The sequence below is a fragment of the Megascapheus bottae genome, chromosome 2, assembly GCF_031878675.1.
Source record: "Megascapheus bottae isolate mThoBot1 chromosome 2, mThoBot2.hap1, whole genome shotgun sequence".
Taxonomy (NCBI): Eukaryota; Metazoa; Chordata; class Mammalia; order Rodentia; family Geomyidae; genus Megascapheus; species Megascapheus bottae.
The window spans coordinates 50,001,862-50,014,344 of record NC_143510.1 but is presented as its reverse complement, the minus strand read 5'-3'; the positions used below and the strand labels follow the sequence as shown (position 1 = coordinate 50,014,344).

Genomic DNA, 12,483 nt, shown 5'->3' with positions numbered 1-12,483 from the left:
TTTTATTTCTGTTTATTTTTTCTCGGTGAACTTTTTTTTTTGGGGGGGGTGTCTGGTTCTGGGATTTGAACTCAAGGCCTAGGCACTGTCCCTGAGCTTTTGTACTCAAGGCCATAGCTCTACTTCTGGTTTGGGTAGTTAACTAAAGATGAGACTTTCATGGACTTTCTTGCCTAGGCTGGCTTTGAACTGTGATCCTCAGATCTCAGCCTCCTAAGTATCTTGGGATTATAGATGTGAGACACGACACCCAGCAAGAACAGAAGTTTTAAAAGGATGTTTGTTTAAAGAGCATTCTAAGTTGTGGTTTGGTTATACTGGGGTATGTGTGTGTGTGTGTGGTAGGGGGATATAAGGAGGAAACCCTTAAAAGTCATTCTGGCCCCCAGGATAGTTTTTCCAAGATGGAATGTAGAAAAGCCCCATTAAAAAATTTAAATACCCTAAATATATCACGAAGGAACATACACTGACTGCACTTTAATGGTAAAAAGATACAAGTTTATAACATCTTATAAAAACTACCATTTAAAAGTGATCTTGTTCATTTGATAGTCCCCTCCCCCATAGCAAAATAAGTATATTAAAAAAAAAAAAGGTGGACAGGGCAGGAAGGGGATCGAAGATAAAACCCCCAGGACCATGGCACAGGAAATGTGCCTCTGGGGAGAGGGTTAAATGCTGTGGTGGGATTCCACTCTTCTAACCCTCAAATGTCAAGCCATGGGGCACAATCAATCAGTAGCTAAGTGATGACAAGAGGCTGTTGGGAGTGAATGGAAAAGAGGGGTGCTGGGAAGGGCAGACCTTGTAAGACCTGGTGCAGGGGTCCATTCAGGAACTTTTCTCCAGACTCCCCAAGTTCAGGTCCTGAGTGCCTGCCCTACCTCCATTTCCCCTCACTCCAAACACACCTGAGACATCTTTCCAGTGCTAGTTCCTACCCCAGCAGAAGGTTAGGGAATTGGGTCCTGGAGCCTTTGCAGTGGTCTGTCTGTGCTTTCTGCAGGGTAGATATGGAGTTCCTGGGCTCTCTGGATGTTCAATCATTCTCTATCCCTTTGTTCATCTCTCCTCACATCCACTGCCCCAGAATGTCAGCACCTGAACAAGTAGACCAATGCTTACTCCTGAGTTCTCACACTTAAGCCTTGGCAGGGGTGGTTTTGGTATAGCCATTTGCACACATGTTCAGAAGATTCTTCCCAGATTCCTCCCAAAAGCAGGAAGCAAAGTTCTGAAGGGGTCTGATCACACTGTTATTTGACTTTTTGAGGCTAAGTCTTGCTTTGTAGCTCAGGCTGGCCTTGAATTTGCAATTCACCTGCCTAAGCTTGTCCAGTGCTGGTATGACAGGTGTGCCCCATGTCTGGCTTCAGGGCACATCTGACCTAGTACAACATATTTGTACATGTAGAGGCATGGGTCACTCAAGTGATTCTCTCCACAAGCATTCCTGTCTATCTGCAAGTGAAGGAAGGATGTGCTTCCATTTTCAAAAGCACCTTTAGAAAGATAAAATTCTTAATGCATTCTCCTTTGCAGTGGTGAATGACAAGAAAAATTCCAGCCCCGGCAAAACATGTAACAAGAAGGGCTCACATGCAGAAAGATGGCCCTGTGTGCAGGGACCACATCAAATGGGAATACCAGCATAAAGCTAGAACACAAGGCAATGAACATTCTTCAGTCTCCCCCAAAAGATCTCAGGTGTTGTCAGAGAAAAGCTAAAAGGTGCTGTCTCTTTTCTTTTCCCCTGAAGAACTGCACCCCTACCTCCTTGGATCAGGCAATAGCCAAGACCATGCTGCTCCTGTTTATTTCCTCATTTTGAGGATAGTGATTCCTGCCATCAATGACTATGTAAGTTGCCATCTCAGATTCCCACCAACAGCTCAGTGCTCAGGCTTACCAAGTCTCCATGATTACTGAGGCAGGCCTCCTCTAATTCCCATGGGTCAGGGGAGGCCACATGGGTGGGTGGGGAGGTCATACAAACCCTAGATCCTCCTATAAGGATCCTTTCTTTAGCAGAAAGCTTCTTATTTTACTTTAGAAAATCCATGCTCACTTACCCTGGTCTGGGTGAAAAACCACCCTAACCACTAGACTGTTGAACCAATCTTTAAAAAAAACAGCAAGCAAACAAAAACCCTCTAGAATAATGCCCTTCTGTTCCTGAATTTTGAGTTTCTCAGCTCCTACTGGGACTCAAGCACCCTTCAGGTTTGGATGTGAAAAGGCTGTTTAATGCTCAAACTTCCCTAAACTGATGGCCAAAGAAGAGTTTGGCTCAGTAATATGCTATCTCCTCCAAGCATACAGACATAAGCATTCACGTACCACACACAAACACACATCTGATCACCTTTTATGGGGTGGGCAGGGTAGTGGTGTTAGAGCAGAGAGGAGCGAAGAATATAGTTAATAAAATCTACATTAAGTTTCTTCCTGTAGTCCTTTCTCTGCGGCTTGTCTACCCCCGCACTCTTTATTTGTAGGGATAGCTATCAAGAAGAAAGCCAAGATCTTGTTCTTTGGGACCAATGGTCAACCCCCCATTTCCACCATCTGAATACACCAATAGGATGTGGGCAGGAATAACACCATCTACCACTCAACAGGGACCACCAATTCCTTTGTTTCTCAAATAGTTATTAGTCAACTTGGGACTATCTGGGGTTGTTCCTAAAAGGGTACAAGGAAAAGAACCCATTGTGATACTCCCAACTCCCTGCTCAACACCTCTGTCTGGCTTTAGGAGTCAATGACAGTGAGGTAGCCACAAGCTATATCCAAGACCAACTGCCCGAAGGGAAGGGCTTCATGGGCCACTCACCCAAGTTTCCTCCAAAAGGCACTTGAGCTGATTCCATCCGGTACCAGTGTGGCATTGGCATGGGTCAATACCCATGATACAGGCCTTGGTCTTCTCTTGGGGAGGTCAAGAGTACCACCCACTCTTCTTGGATCCAGCCCATTTTTACTCCTCCCACACCTTTCTTTTTGTCCCTCCTACAGTGTATAAGAAGGCCAAAGTAAGCCAGCCCTGGTTCTATTTTCCCCTCAAACACGAGGTAAGACGTAGGGCTGTGAAACACTGAGGATCTACTGTAACTAAGAACTGGACTGGATAGACCAGTCTTGTCTTTGCTTTGGACCAGGTTTTTATGCCTTCAGATTATCTGTATCCACAGTTCACCCGCTGAGATTGATTTGGATAAACACAAAAATAAAACAAGAACAGAAAAAAAGAATTTCCTTCCATTTCAGCTGCCAGCTGGAGTCCAAGGTTGTGGGAGCCACACTTCAGTCTTGGTCCTGTACCTTGAATCCTCACCTATAACCTCAGCCAAGGGTTCAGGGACTAGCTTCCCTACCCAGGAATGCTGTAGGAACGTCCCCGAGATTCGTAAAGTCTCAGATTATTTACAGAGCTGAGGCTCTGGAGCCACTGTCCCCTGGTGCTCTCTTCTGATCTCCTGAGTCCATCCTCCAGGAGGGGGACAAGTTCAGACGGAGTGGCGGTGGGACCATCAGACCAGAGAGGGTGTACTCTTCAGTAAATTCTTCTGAAAATTCCCACCACCCAGGGCCCCTTGCACCTATAGTGAAAACTGCCCGTCAGAAGTCTTGGACTGACAGCCTTGGCACATCCGTTTGTGTCTGAGTAATCGATCTGTCCGAGAAAAACACTGAGAAGAAAGGGGAGGGTTAAGTGCTGGAGAGGAGACTCAGCTGCCAGTCATCTAGCTCCTTCCCCACACAAGATACATGTCACATAGTGGTTAAGAATGCAGGTACTAAGCCGGGAGTTTAGCCTAGTGGTAGAGTGCCTGCCTAGCATGCAGGAAGGCCGGGGTTTGATTCCTTGGTATCACATACATAGAAAAAAGCTGCAAGTGGTGCTAAAGTTCAAGTGGTAGAGCTCTAGCCTTGAGAAAGTCCAAGGACAGAGCTCAGGCCCTGAGCTCAAGCCCAGAACTGGCAAAAAAAAAAAAAAAAAGAATGCAGAGTGCCTGGCTCCAAATCCCGGTTCTATTACTTAGTAATTGTACGACTCTGGTAAATTAGTTAATGGTTCAGTATCTAGCTACTAATCTGTAGGGGTAGAATAAATGTATCCACACTCAGTATAGCTGCTTTATTCATCAAATAATACCTATTTCACTGGGTGATATCAGCTCATGCCTGCAGTCCTACCTACTTAGTTAGGAGGCTCAGATTCTGAGGATCACAGTACAAGGCTAATTGCCAGAAAAATCTGAGACTTTTATCTCCAAATTAAATCAGCAAAAGGTTGAGTTGGAGATATAGCTCCAATGGTAGCCAAGTAGGTATGGAACTTGAATTCAAACCCTGGTAAAAAAGCCATTCTGCACATGGAACCAGGACTTGCTAGGCATGTGCCCTACCACTCAACCCAACCTTAGTCCCTCACCAGATATTTATCTCACGGCAGATATAGTTACTAGGCCGGATGAAAGGGTGGAGATAACCAGACAGTCTTCACCCTCATGGGATTATAAAAAACAAAACAAAATAGCATCTCATCGAACAGTCCAGGGATGTCTTTAAACTTACTATCCTCCTTCCTTAGCCTTCTGAGTGCTGGGATGACAGGTGTGTGCCCCGTGTCCAGCTCCATCATAGAACTTTCATTTAGTGTTTTTTTTTTTTGGTGGGTCATGTGGCTTAAACTCAGCCTGGGCACTGTTCCTGAACTCTTCAGCTCAAGGCTATCACCCTACCCTTGAGCCAAGCCCCACTTCCTGTTTTCTAGAGGTTAACTGGAGATAAGAGTCTCAGGTCCTTTTGTGCCGGGGCTGGCTCTGAGCTTCCAGAGTAGCTGAGATTACAGGTGTGAGCCACCATGCTTGGCTCATTTTAGTGTTTTAAAGATTCAATGCAAGAATGGAACAAAGCTTGAGACATAGCAAAGCATCCAGGAAGTGTTATCTACTATCATTCCTGATTTCTTACTCTTGTCTTATTTTAATTCTCACATAGTCACATCAGATCAGCTACTAACCCCTAGGGCAAAGGTTATATCTGTTCCTCCAAAGTAAACTTAATAACCAGCCTTGCCATTGAGTTCCTGTGTCTCAAAATTTAACCTCCCTGTGCCAGAAGTGTAGCCTAATGGTTGAGTGCTCACCTAGCATGTACAAAGCCCTGAGTTCAATTCCTTGGTACCACATACTGGGAAAAAGCCAGAAGTTGTGCTGTTGCTCAAGGCTAGTAGCTCTCTACCACTTGAGCCAAGTGGTAGAGTGGCTCAAGTGGTAGAGTGCTACTAGCCTTGAGCAACAAGCATCCAAGGACAGTGCTCAGGCCCTGAGTTCAAGCCCCAGGACTGGCAAAAAAACAAAACAAAACAAAAACTAACCTTCCCTAATCTCAATTTTACGATATAGGAAATGGGGACAACAAAGCCATGGTTAAGGTGATCAGTGATCACCCCACCAAAATTTAATGTAACAGAGTAAGCGCCTAAGAATTGCGATTATGATTTTTTTTTTCTTCTGTCGGTCATGGTGCTTGAACTCTGGGCCTGGGTGTTGTCCCTGAGCTCTTCAGCTCAAGGTTACCACCCTTCCCTTTGAGCCACCACTTCCTGATTATGATAATAATTTAAAAAGCTTCTCCACTATCAGCTAGAGAAACATTGGGGACCAACTACAAGAAGCCAGGTGGCTTCTGTCAGGAAGGAGTATGGGCATGGTCCTAGTTCTTGGGGAAGGTAAAGATTACCTACATATATAGTTGGGTTGCCGCAGAAAATGACATATCAGCCTTACCTGATGACACCTTTCACACTGGTAAGGCTTTTCACCACTGTGTACACGCTTGTGGCGTTCCAGGTGGTACTTCTGGATGAAGCGCATGTCACATACATCACACTCAAATGGTTTCTCACCTGGTTCAGGTGGACAGAGAAGTAGATGTCAGGACAGATAACGGTAAAGATCACATTCCAGTTATCTTCTCAGATGCCTAAACTATCATAAATATGGTCCATAAATATGGACCCCAAAGCTGCCCGTCTCAAGGATGTCAGCTAAAAAGCCATGCAATCTTTCTACCTCACTTACTCCATTTTTAATACTTCCCCTAGAAAATAAACCCAACTAGTCAGCTACATATCCATACAGACTGTTCTCCCCCTTTGAATACAGATGTGAGACTTACCGGTGTGAATAAGGATGTGCCTCTTGAGGTGGTAACTGCTCCTAAAGGCTCCAAAGCAGTGTTCACAAATAAAATTTTTGGGAATCTTTACTTGAAAAGAACCATTTTGTTCCACTACCACCACCTGGGGGCAACAATCAGGTATGTCATGAGGCTTTCCCTCTGTTCTCTTCCTAAAAACCATTCTCCTCTGGGTCCAACAAAGAACCTCTCTGATGCTGTCTGCAAGTGCAGTCCTCTGCCACATTCCTCAGGGTTAAGAGCCCATCTAGGGAAGGAGGTAGTGTGGGTAAGCTGCCAATTATGTCACATCCAGCACCAAGCATGACTTGAATTTGAGCTGGCTGTCCCTGCCAGGGGCAGAGCATGTTCATGTTCTCCCACATATACCAAGGGTGTTCAGAAAGGGTAGATATCATCTACCAAAGTGGACTTTGGAATGAAATCAGGAACACACACACATTTGTTACAAGGGACCAGAGCACTTAGGGAAGAAAGTGGAAGATCACCCGTTACCAAACGGCACAAGTTTGGGGTATTACCCCATTACCTGCCTTTTTAACAGTCTTTTTTGAATGAGAGGCCTCAGCCAAGCTGTCATCATCTTTGCGACTCCGGGACTTATCACTGTCTTTCCGGTGACCCTTTGAAAACAAATCAAATCTAAACTCACAGTCCATCTCACAACACAAGATGAGAGACCAAATACTGATTTTTGATAGTCAATTTGCAAATCAGTCAACAACCTGCCCCAAAGTTTAGAGGAAATATTCCTTTATTTCCTCTCCATGTACCCTGGTTTTAATGGCCCAAAGGTACATAAAGGCCTTCCTTAACTCTCAATACCCGTAGCGTTCATTCATTCCCAGCTGGATCCCCTTTCCCTACTTCCCTAATTGGAAGCATGGAGGAATCAAAACCTGGTGTCTCCTGGCAGAGAGTTCGGGCCACCCGACCCCCAGGTGCCACAATGGACTCAAGTGCTGTACCTGACTCGAGCACCTCAGCACATCAGGGCTACCTGCCCGCTCGCCATTCTCGGCCTGCTTGCTGGCAATCTGGCTCAGCATCATCTTCTTGCTGGCTGCAGTGGGAACCAAACTCACACCTGCTAGGCCTTCACAAGCCAGGAGACTTGCCTAAGTTGAAAGGAGATGAGGTGTCAGGTCACCTGGCAGGGCAGGGCAAAAACAGGCTGCCACATTCTACAGAACTCTCTTTTTCATCCTGAGACAGACAACAGCTTCTGTCCAGGGAATACTAATAATTCTTGCTTTCTTCCAGAATCTTCCCTTTCTGTTCTTCAGCATTGACATTCAGATTGAATGAATGATCAAGAAGTAGCTACACTTTTTTGGAAGATGGTGGTGGTACTAGGGCATGAACTAACTCAGGGTCTTGTACTTATACTCAGTTTTTCCAATCACTGTTCTATCACTCTTCTACTTGAGCCACTTCTATCTTTCTGGTGCTAATTGGAGATAAGAGTTTCAAGGATTAAATCCTCTGAACCAAGATCCTCAGATCTTAGTCTCCTAAGTAGCTAGCTACCAGGGCTTGGGTATATCTACAATTTGTCATTAGTGCTGTGGCAGGTACAGTGTGTCTATTATCATTTTGAAGGTTTTTCTTTTTTGGTGCCAGTTCTAGGTTTTGAACTCAGGGCCTAGGTACTGTTCCTGAGCTTTTGTGCTCAAGGCTAACAGTCTACCATTTGAGCTATAGCTCTATTTCCAGCTTTTTTGCTGGTTAAATGGAGATAAGAGTCTTGTGATGCCTTGGCTGGTTTTGAACCATGATCCCTCAGATTTCAGCTTCCTGAGTAGTTAGGATTATATATGTAAGCCACTGGTGCTGGCTTCTTCTTTTTTCCCTTCTCTTTCCTTCCTTCCTTCATTTATGGTACTGGGCTGTGAATTCAGAGCCCTGTACTATACCACTTGAGTCATCTCCCTCACCCCAATGCTTTTTGCTTAATTTGTATGTAGGATCTCAGATTTTTGCCTTGGGCTGGTCTTAGAAGGTATTTCCAAGCTTTGAGTCTATCTAGCAGACTCATTGTGATGAGATATTCCCAGCTGGACTTTACCCTTCCCTTTTTCAACTTCCTTCAGCTTGAGTTCACTTAAGTTTTTGTGCTGGTCCTGGGGCTTGAACTCAAGGACTGAGCCTGGGAGTTGTCTCTAAGCATTTCTGCTCAAGGCTAGCACTCACTCGAATCACAGTTCCACTTCTGGCTTTTTGGTAGTTAATTGGAGATAAGAGTCCCAGATTTCCTGCCAGGCTGGCTTTGAACCATAATCCTTAGATCTTAGTCTCTTGAGTTTCTAGGACTATAAGCAGGAGCCAGTGGCAACCGGCAAGTGTTCACTACGACTTCCTCTTTCTGCTCCTTCTTGCCAGTCCTGGAGCTTACACTCAGGGCCTGGATGCTGTCCCTGAGCTTCATTTTGCTCAAGGCTAGTCCTCTACCATTTGAGTCACAACTTCACTTTTGGTAACTTATTGGAGATAGTCTCATGGATTTTCCTGCCTGGGCTGCTTTGAACTGTGATCTCAGATCTCAGCCTCCTGAGTAGCTAGGATTACAGGAGTAAGCACCAGCGCTAAGCTAAGAGTTCAGTTCTGATTGACTAGTACACTTTGCTGGTGCTAGTATAAGGTTCTCTGTTTAGATTTTTTATTCTATTTAGATGTATTAATTATTGCAGATATAAAAACTAAACCATTCAGAAGGATTCCTGAATACACAATTTTCCACTACCCTTAGGTCATTCATGAATACATGAATGTTCATTTTTTTACATTCTGTGCTCCAAATAAAATCACTTTAAACAAAGGATGTTTAAATAATCTCTTTTCACTGCTATTATTCTTTGAGCTTTGTTTAATCAAGAGTATAACTTTTTTGGGGGGAGTGGGAGGAATGTTGGTACTGGGGCTTTAATTTGGGGCCTGAGACTCTCATTTGGCTTTTTTGTTCATGGCTGGCACTCTGACCTGAGCCTCACCTCTATTTCCAGCATTCTGCTGGTTATATGAAGATAAAAGTCTCACAGAGCTTTCTGCCTGGGCTGCCTTTGAATTGCAATCCTCAGATCTCAGCCTCCTGAACAGCTAGGATTACAGGAGTGAGTCACCAATACCAACATATATGAAGAGAAACTTTTTATGAAGAAATACCTTTTCAGATGGTTAGTAAATCTTGGAACCATTTTCAGAGACTTTGGAGTAATGGATCTGAAGTCTAATCTGAGCTGTGCTGTTTGTGCTATGAGCAGTCCCTCCACCTTTTAATGTACCACACCTATCAGTGCCTACCCTCACAAGGTGGACGACAACTAAACTATGATGTAAAAGGTGTAGAGGCACCTAGTCCTAAGTTACTGGTTAGCAGAGGCAGCCGTTTCAGACCAGGAATGAACACAATGCTGTGGAGTGGGCTGCAAACAAAGGAAGAAGAAACTGAAGGATTTCTACTCTGCATGTAGAGGAGGAAGCTGTGCATGCAGAAGCAGCTGGAAGAAAGCCAATTACAGTATAATCAGGCTGCCATCCTGGTGAGACTGGAAGGGGAGGTTCCCTGGAAGAGTAGGTTCCCTGGAAGAAAGCTCTGAGAAGCTCAGGAGATGTGTGCACTTTTCCACTCAGATGACTGTTAACAGCAATCTGGTCATTCTGTCCTTCCAATCCATCTGCCACCCCAACGATGAAAAAAATCTTCAAAATACATTGATTTGAAATTATCCTGCTGCATACCGTTCTTTAGGGAGTCCCATCCTCTAGAGAATAGTTTAATTCCTTAGCAAGGTATAAAAGGCCCTTGGGTCACAGTCTACTTACTTCTTCAGGAAAGAATTCCCCAAACATTCTTATTTACCCTATCTCATTAATCTCCATTTAATTTTTTATTCCCTCTCAAACTACCTGCAGTGCCCTGACCCTTATTACCTTCCCCATGCTTCTAAGTCTGTTCAAACACTTCCATTTGTTCCCAAATGGCCTTTTCTATTTATCTAACAAAATCCTTCAGGCTTCATTTCCAACTACACAGAAGAATCACTGTAGTGTACACACTTCTATTATTGCACATCTCTCCTATTAAAATATTGAGTCTATACTATTAGCCAGCCATTATGCAGGGCACTGTGAATACAAGTAACAAACCATCTTTCTATCCCCTGCCCCCACCCCCATCCCCACTAGCCTGGACACTTGCAGGGGACAAGTACAGTCTTATTCATCTTTGTATTCACAATGCCTTGCATATAATAAATAACAGGAGCTCAACATATTTCTGTTGAAAAGACAACAACAACAAGTGAAGCATTCACCAGTCTATCCTTCATGCCCCTCAGCACTTAATGTACCAAATGTACACCGAGTATATTTTGCTTTGCAAATGTCCCATCAATGCCTGTGATGCAGTATATAGCCTACCTCCTTCATTTGACTGGAAGCTCCCTGAAGGCAGGGGCTGTGGCCTGTCTCCTTTCTTTCCTCTAGATCTCCCCCTGGTGCTTAATACAGAGCTTGGCTCACTGGGGTTGGTCAATATAGTTGACTAAGGCAGCATTCAAGAGTGACACTGCAAACAGGCTTCCCAGTGAATGATCTTGAAGGAGGACTCTAGAGCTTTTTACCTGAGCCATGCTGATTTTTTTTTTTCAATTAATGAACCCAAAAGTTCAGGAGTTCCTTGATCCAGCTTTTCTTAGGACCCTGTCGTTTGAAGAACTGTCACCAAGTCACAATAATGGCTCCTTGATGTCCTTTCAGTCCTGCTGCCATACTGAACTGTCTTTGTCCTCCAAAAGAATTTAGTGTCCTCCAAAGAGAAATAAGGTGTTCCAAGAATCCCTGGTTTCTGTCTGGCTTTTGTCTATTGTCTGAAGAAGAGTCTGCCAGTCTTAAGTGTTCCAGTTGAATTCTCTGGATGAAGCTCTAGATGTGCTCCACAAATCTGAAACTAGAAAAGGAGAAGGGGTCCTTAAGTGCAACATCCTCAGCCCACAGGACACATATCGAGATGAACTTTATTTCTTTCTTTTTCTGGACGCCCTGTGAAGCTGAGTTAAAAAAAAAAAAGAGTCAAAAAGCTCTTTCTTTCTTTTCTAGGTCAGAAGAAGAAATTTGTCTCCTGGGCAGAGAAGAGCAGCCAAACAGAGCAAAAGTGAAGTGGAACCTCCAATGGAGAAACTCGGCCAACAGAGCCAACTGTTTGGATTTGCCATCTTAGGCTGGAAGGAGGGGGCGGAGGCCCTTTGGGGCTTTTGTGCCGAGTGGGCCGGCCCGCCAAGCCAGCACTGTCCAGAGGCGGGCGGAGGCTGCGTGGAGGAAAGCTGTGGCCCTCGCTGAGCTCCGGAGCGGAGAGCGGAAACCACGTCGGCGGTGCCCGCGCGTGTGCGTTCCGCCCCCAGGTACAGAAATTCGCGGCCGGGTGGAGCGCGGGCAGGCGAAGCCCCGCGCAGCGCGTCCCCTCCCACCCGCCCCGCAGCCAGCCAGCCGCAGGGTCGGGCTCCGCAGCCCTGAAACCCCAACCAGAGCCCGCCAGCGCCGAGCAGCGGCGCGAGGTGCGTGCTCGCGCCCGCGCCTCCTTCCCAGCGAGCCCCCGGGGCCGGAGACGCGGCTGCACAGGCGCGCGGGGGGGGGGGGGGGAGGGCGCGCGGGGGAGGGGCGGGCGCGGCGTGCGCGCGCGCCGCCGGCCTGCCCCGGCCCGAACCCCCCCCTCCCTTCGCCACGCGCCCCTCCTCCTCTCCCCTCCCCCTTCCCGCGCGGCGCCCCACGGCCTGCGAGCTGCTGAGGTACTGCCGTCCGTCGGGACGACGCTGCGCTCCCATCAGCCGTGCGCCTACCTGCCAGACGCGGCCTCCCGCTGTCTCCTCAGCCGTGCGGCGCCTCCTTAAGACCCCAGCACGTCGTGCCAAACCCGCGGCCGCCGCTGCCCCCGCCGGGACCGAGGCAAGTTTACAAACACCAACCCGGGGCCCGTTTCCCCGGAAGCACTTCCCCCTCCCCCTCGTCCTCTCCGCCGAGCGGCAACTTGCACTTCCGGGCTTGGGAGCCTGGACTGGCGGGGACAGCCCGAAAAGGGGTGAGGCTGGGGACGCGCGGTGCGCTGCTGCAGCTGGTGGGTGGGCGGGGCGGTCCGCGGGAGAACGAGGCCGGGCCGGCGTGCCGCGCGTGCGCCGTGACGCGGGTGCGCCGTGGCCGCCATCTTGACTGAGGGCAGGCCCGGACTCGTCGGGCTCCGGGTGTTCATCTCTGTCTTGCATGTCTTTTGAGCCCCGG

General features: G+C 46.9%; 2 protein-coding genes across 4 annotated transcripts in view; one reads left to right on the top strand and one right to left on the bottom strand.

The window, feature by feature from the left end:
* Positions 1–465: 465 nt before the first annotated feature.
* Znf740 (zinc finger protein 740) lies at positions 466–12,134 on the bottom strand. Of its 2 annotated transcripts, none has more exons than XM_090326358.1 (7): positions 12,048–12,134; positions 10,633–11,161; positions 7,182–7,331; positions 6,747–6,836; positions 6,193–6,316; positions 5,802–5,920; positions 466–3,695 (listed from the first exon to the last, which is right to left on the bottom strand). In XM_090326358.1, the coding sequence occupies exons 2-7, from the start codon at positions 10,639–10,641 to the stop codon at positions 3,606–3,608; spliced, it is 582 nt and encodes a 193-aa protein (XP_090182484.1). In that variant the 5' UTR covers positions 10,642–11,161; positions 12,048–12,134; the 3' UTR covers positions 466–3,605. The 2 variants fall into 2 exon arrangements, with proteins under 2 accessions (XP_090182484.1, XP_090182475.1); XM_090326349.1 differs by having other exon boundaries at positions 10,836–11,161.
* Positions 11,532–12,483, top strand: part of Csad (cysteine sulfinic acid decarboxylase) — a 31,766-nt gene continuing 30,814 nt past the window's right edge. Inside the window, exon 1 of one of the 2 annotated variants that reach the window (XM_090326327.1) lies at positions 11,532–11,612. The gene's annotated coding sequence lies outside the window, so the exon portion shown is untranslated. Of the gene's footprint in view, positions 11,613–12,066; positions 12,154–12,483 lie in introns of those variants that run through there. The other variant, XM_090326320.1, reaches the window with a different exon arrangement.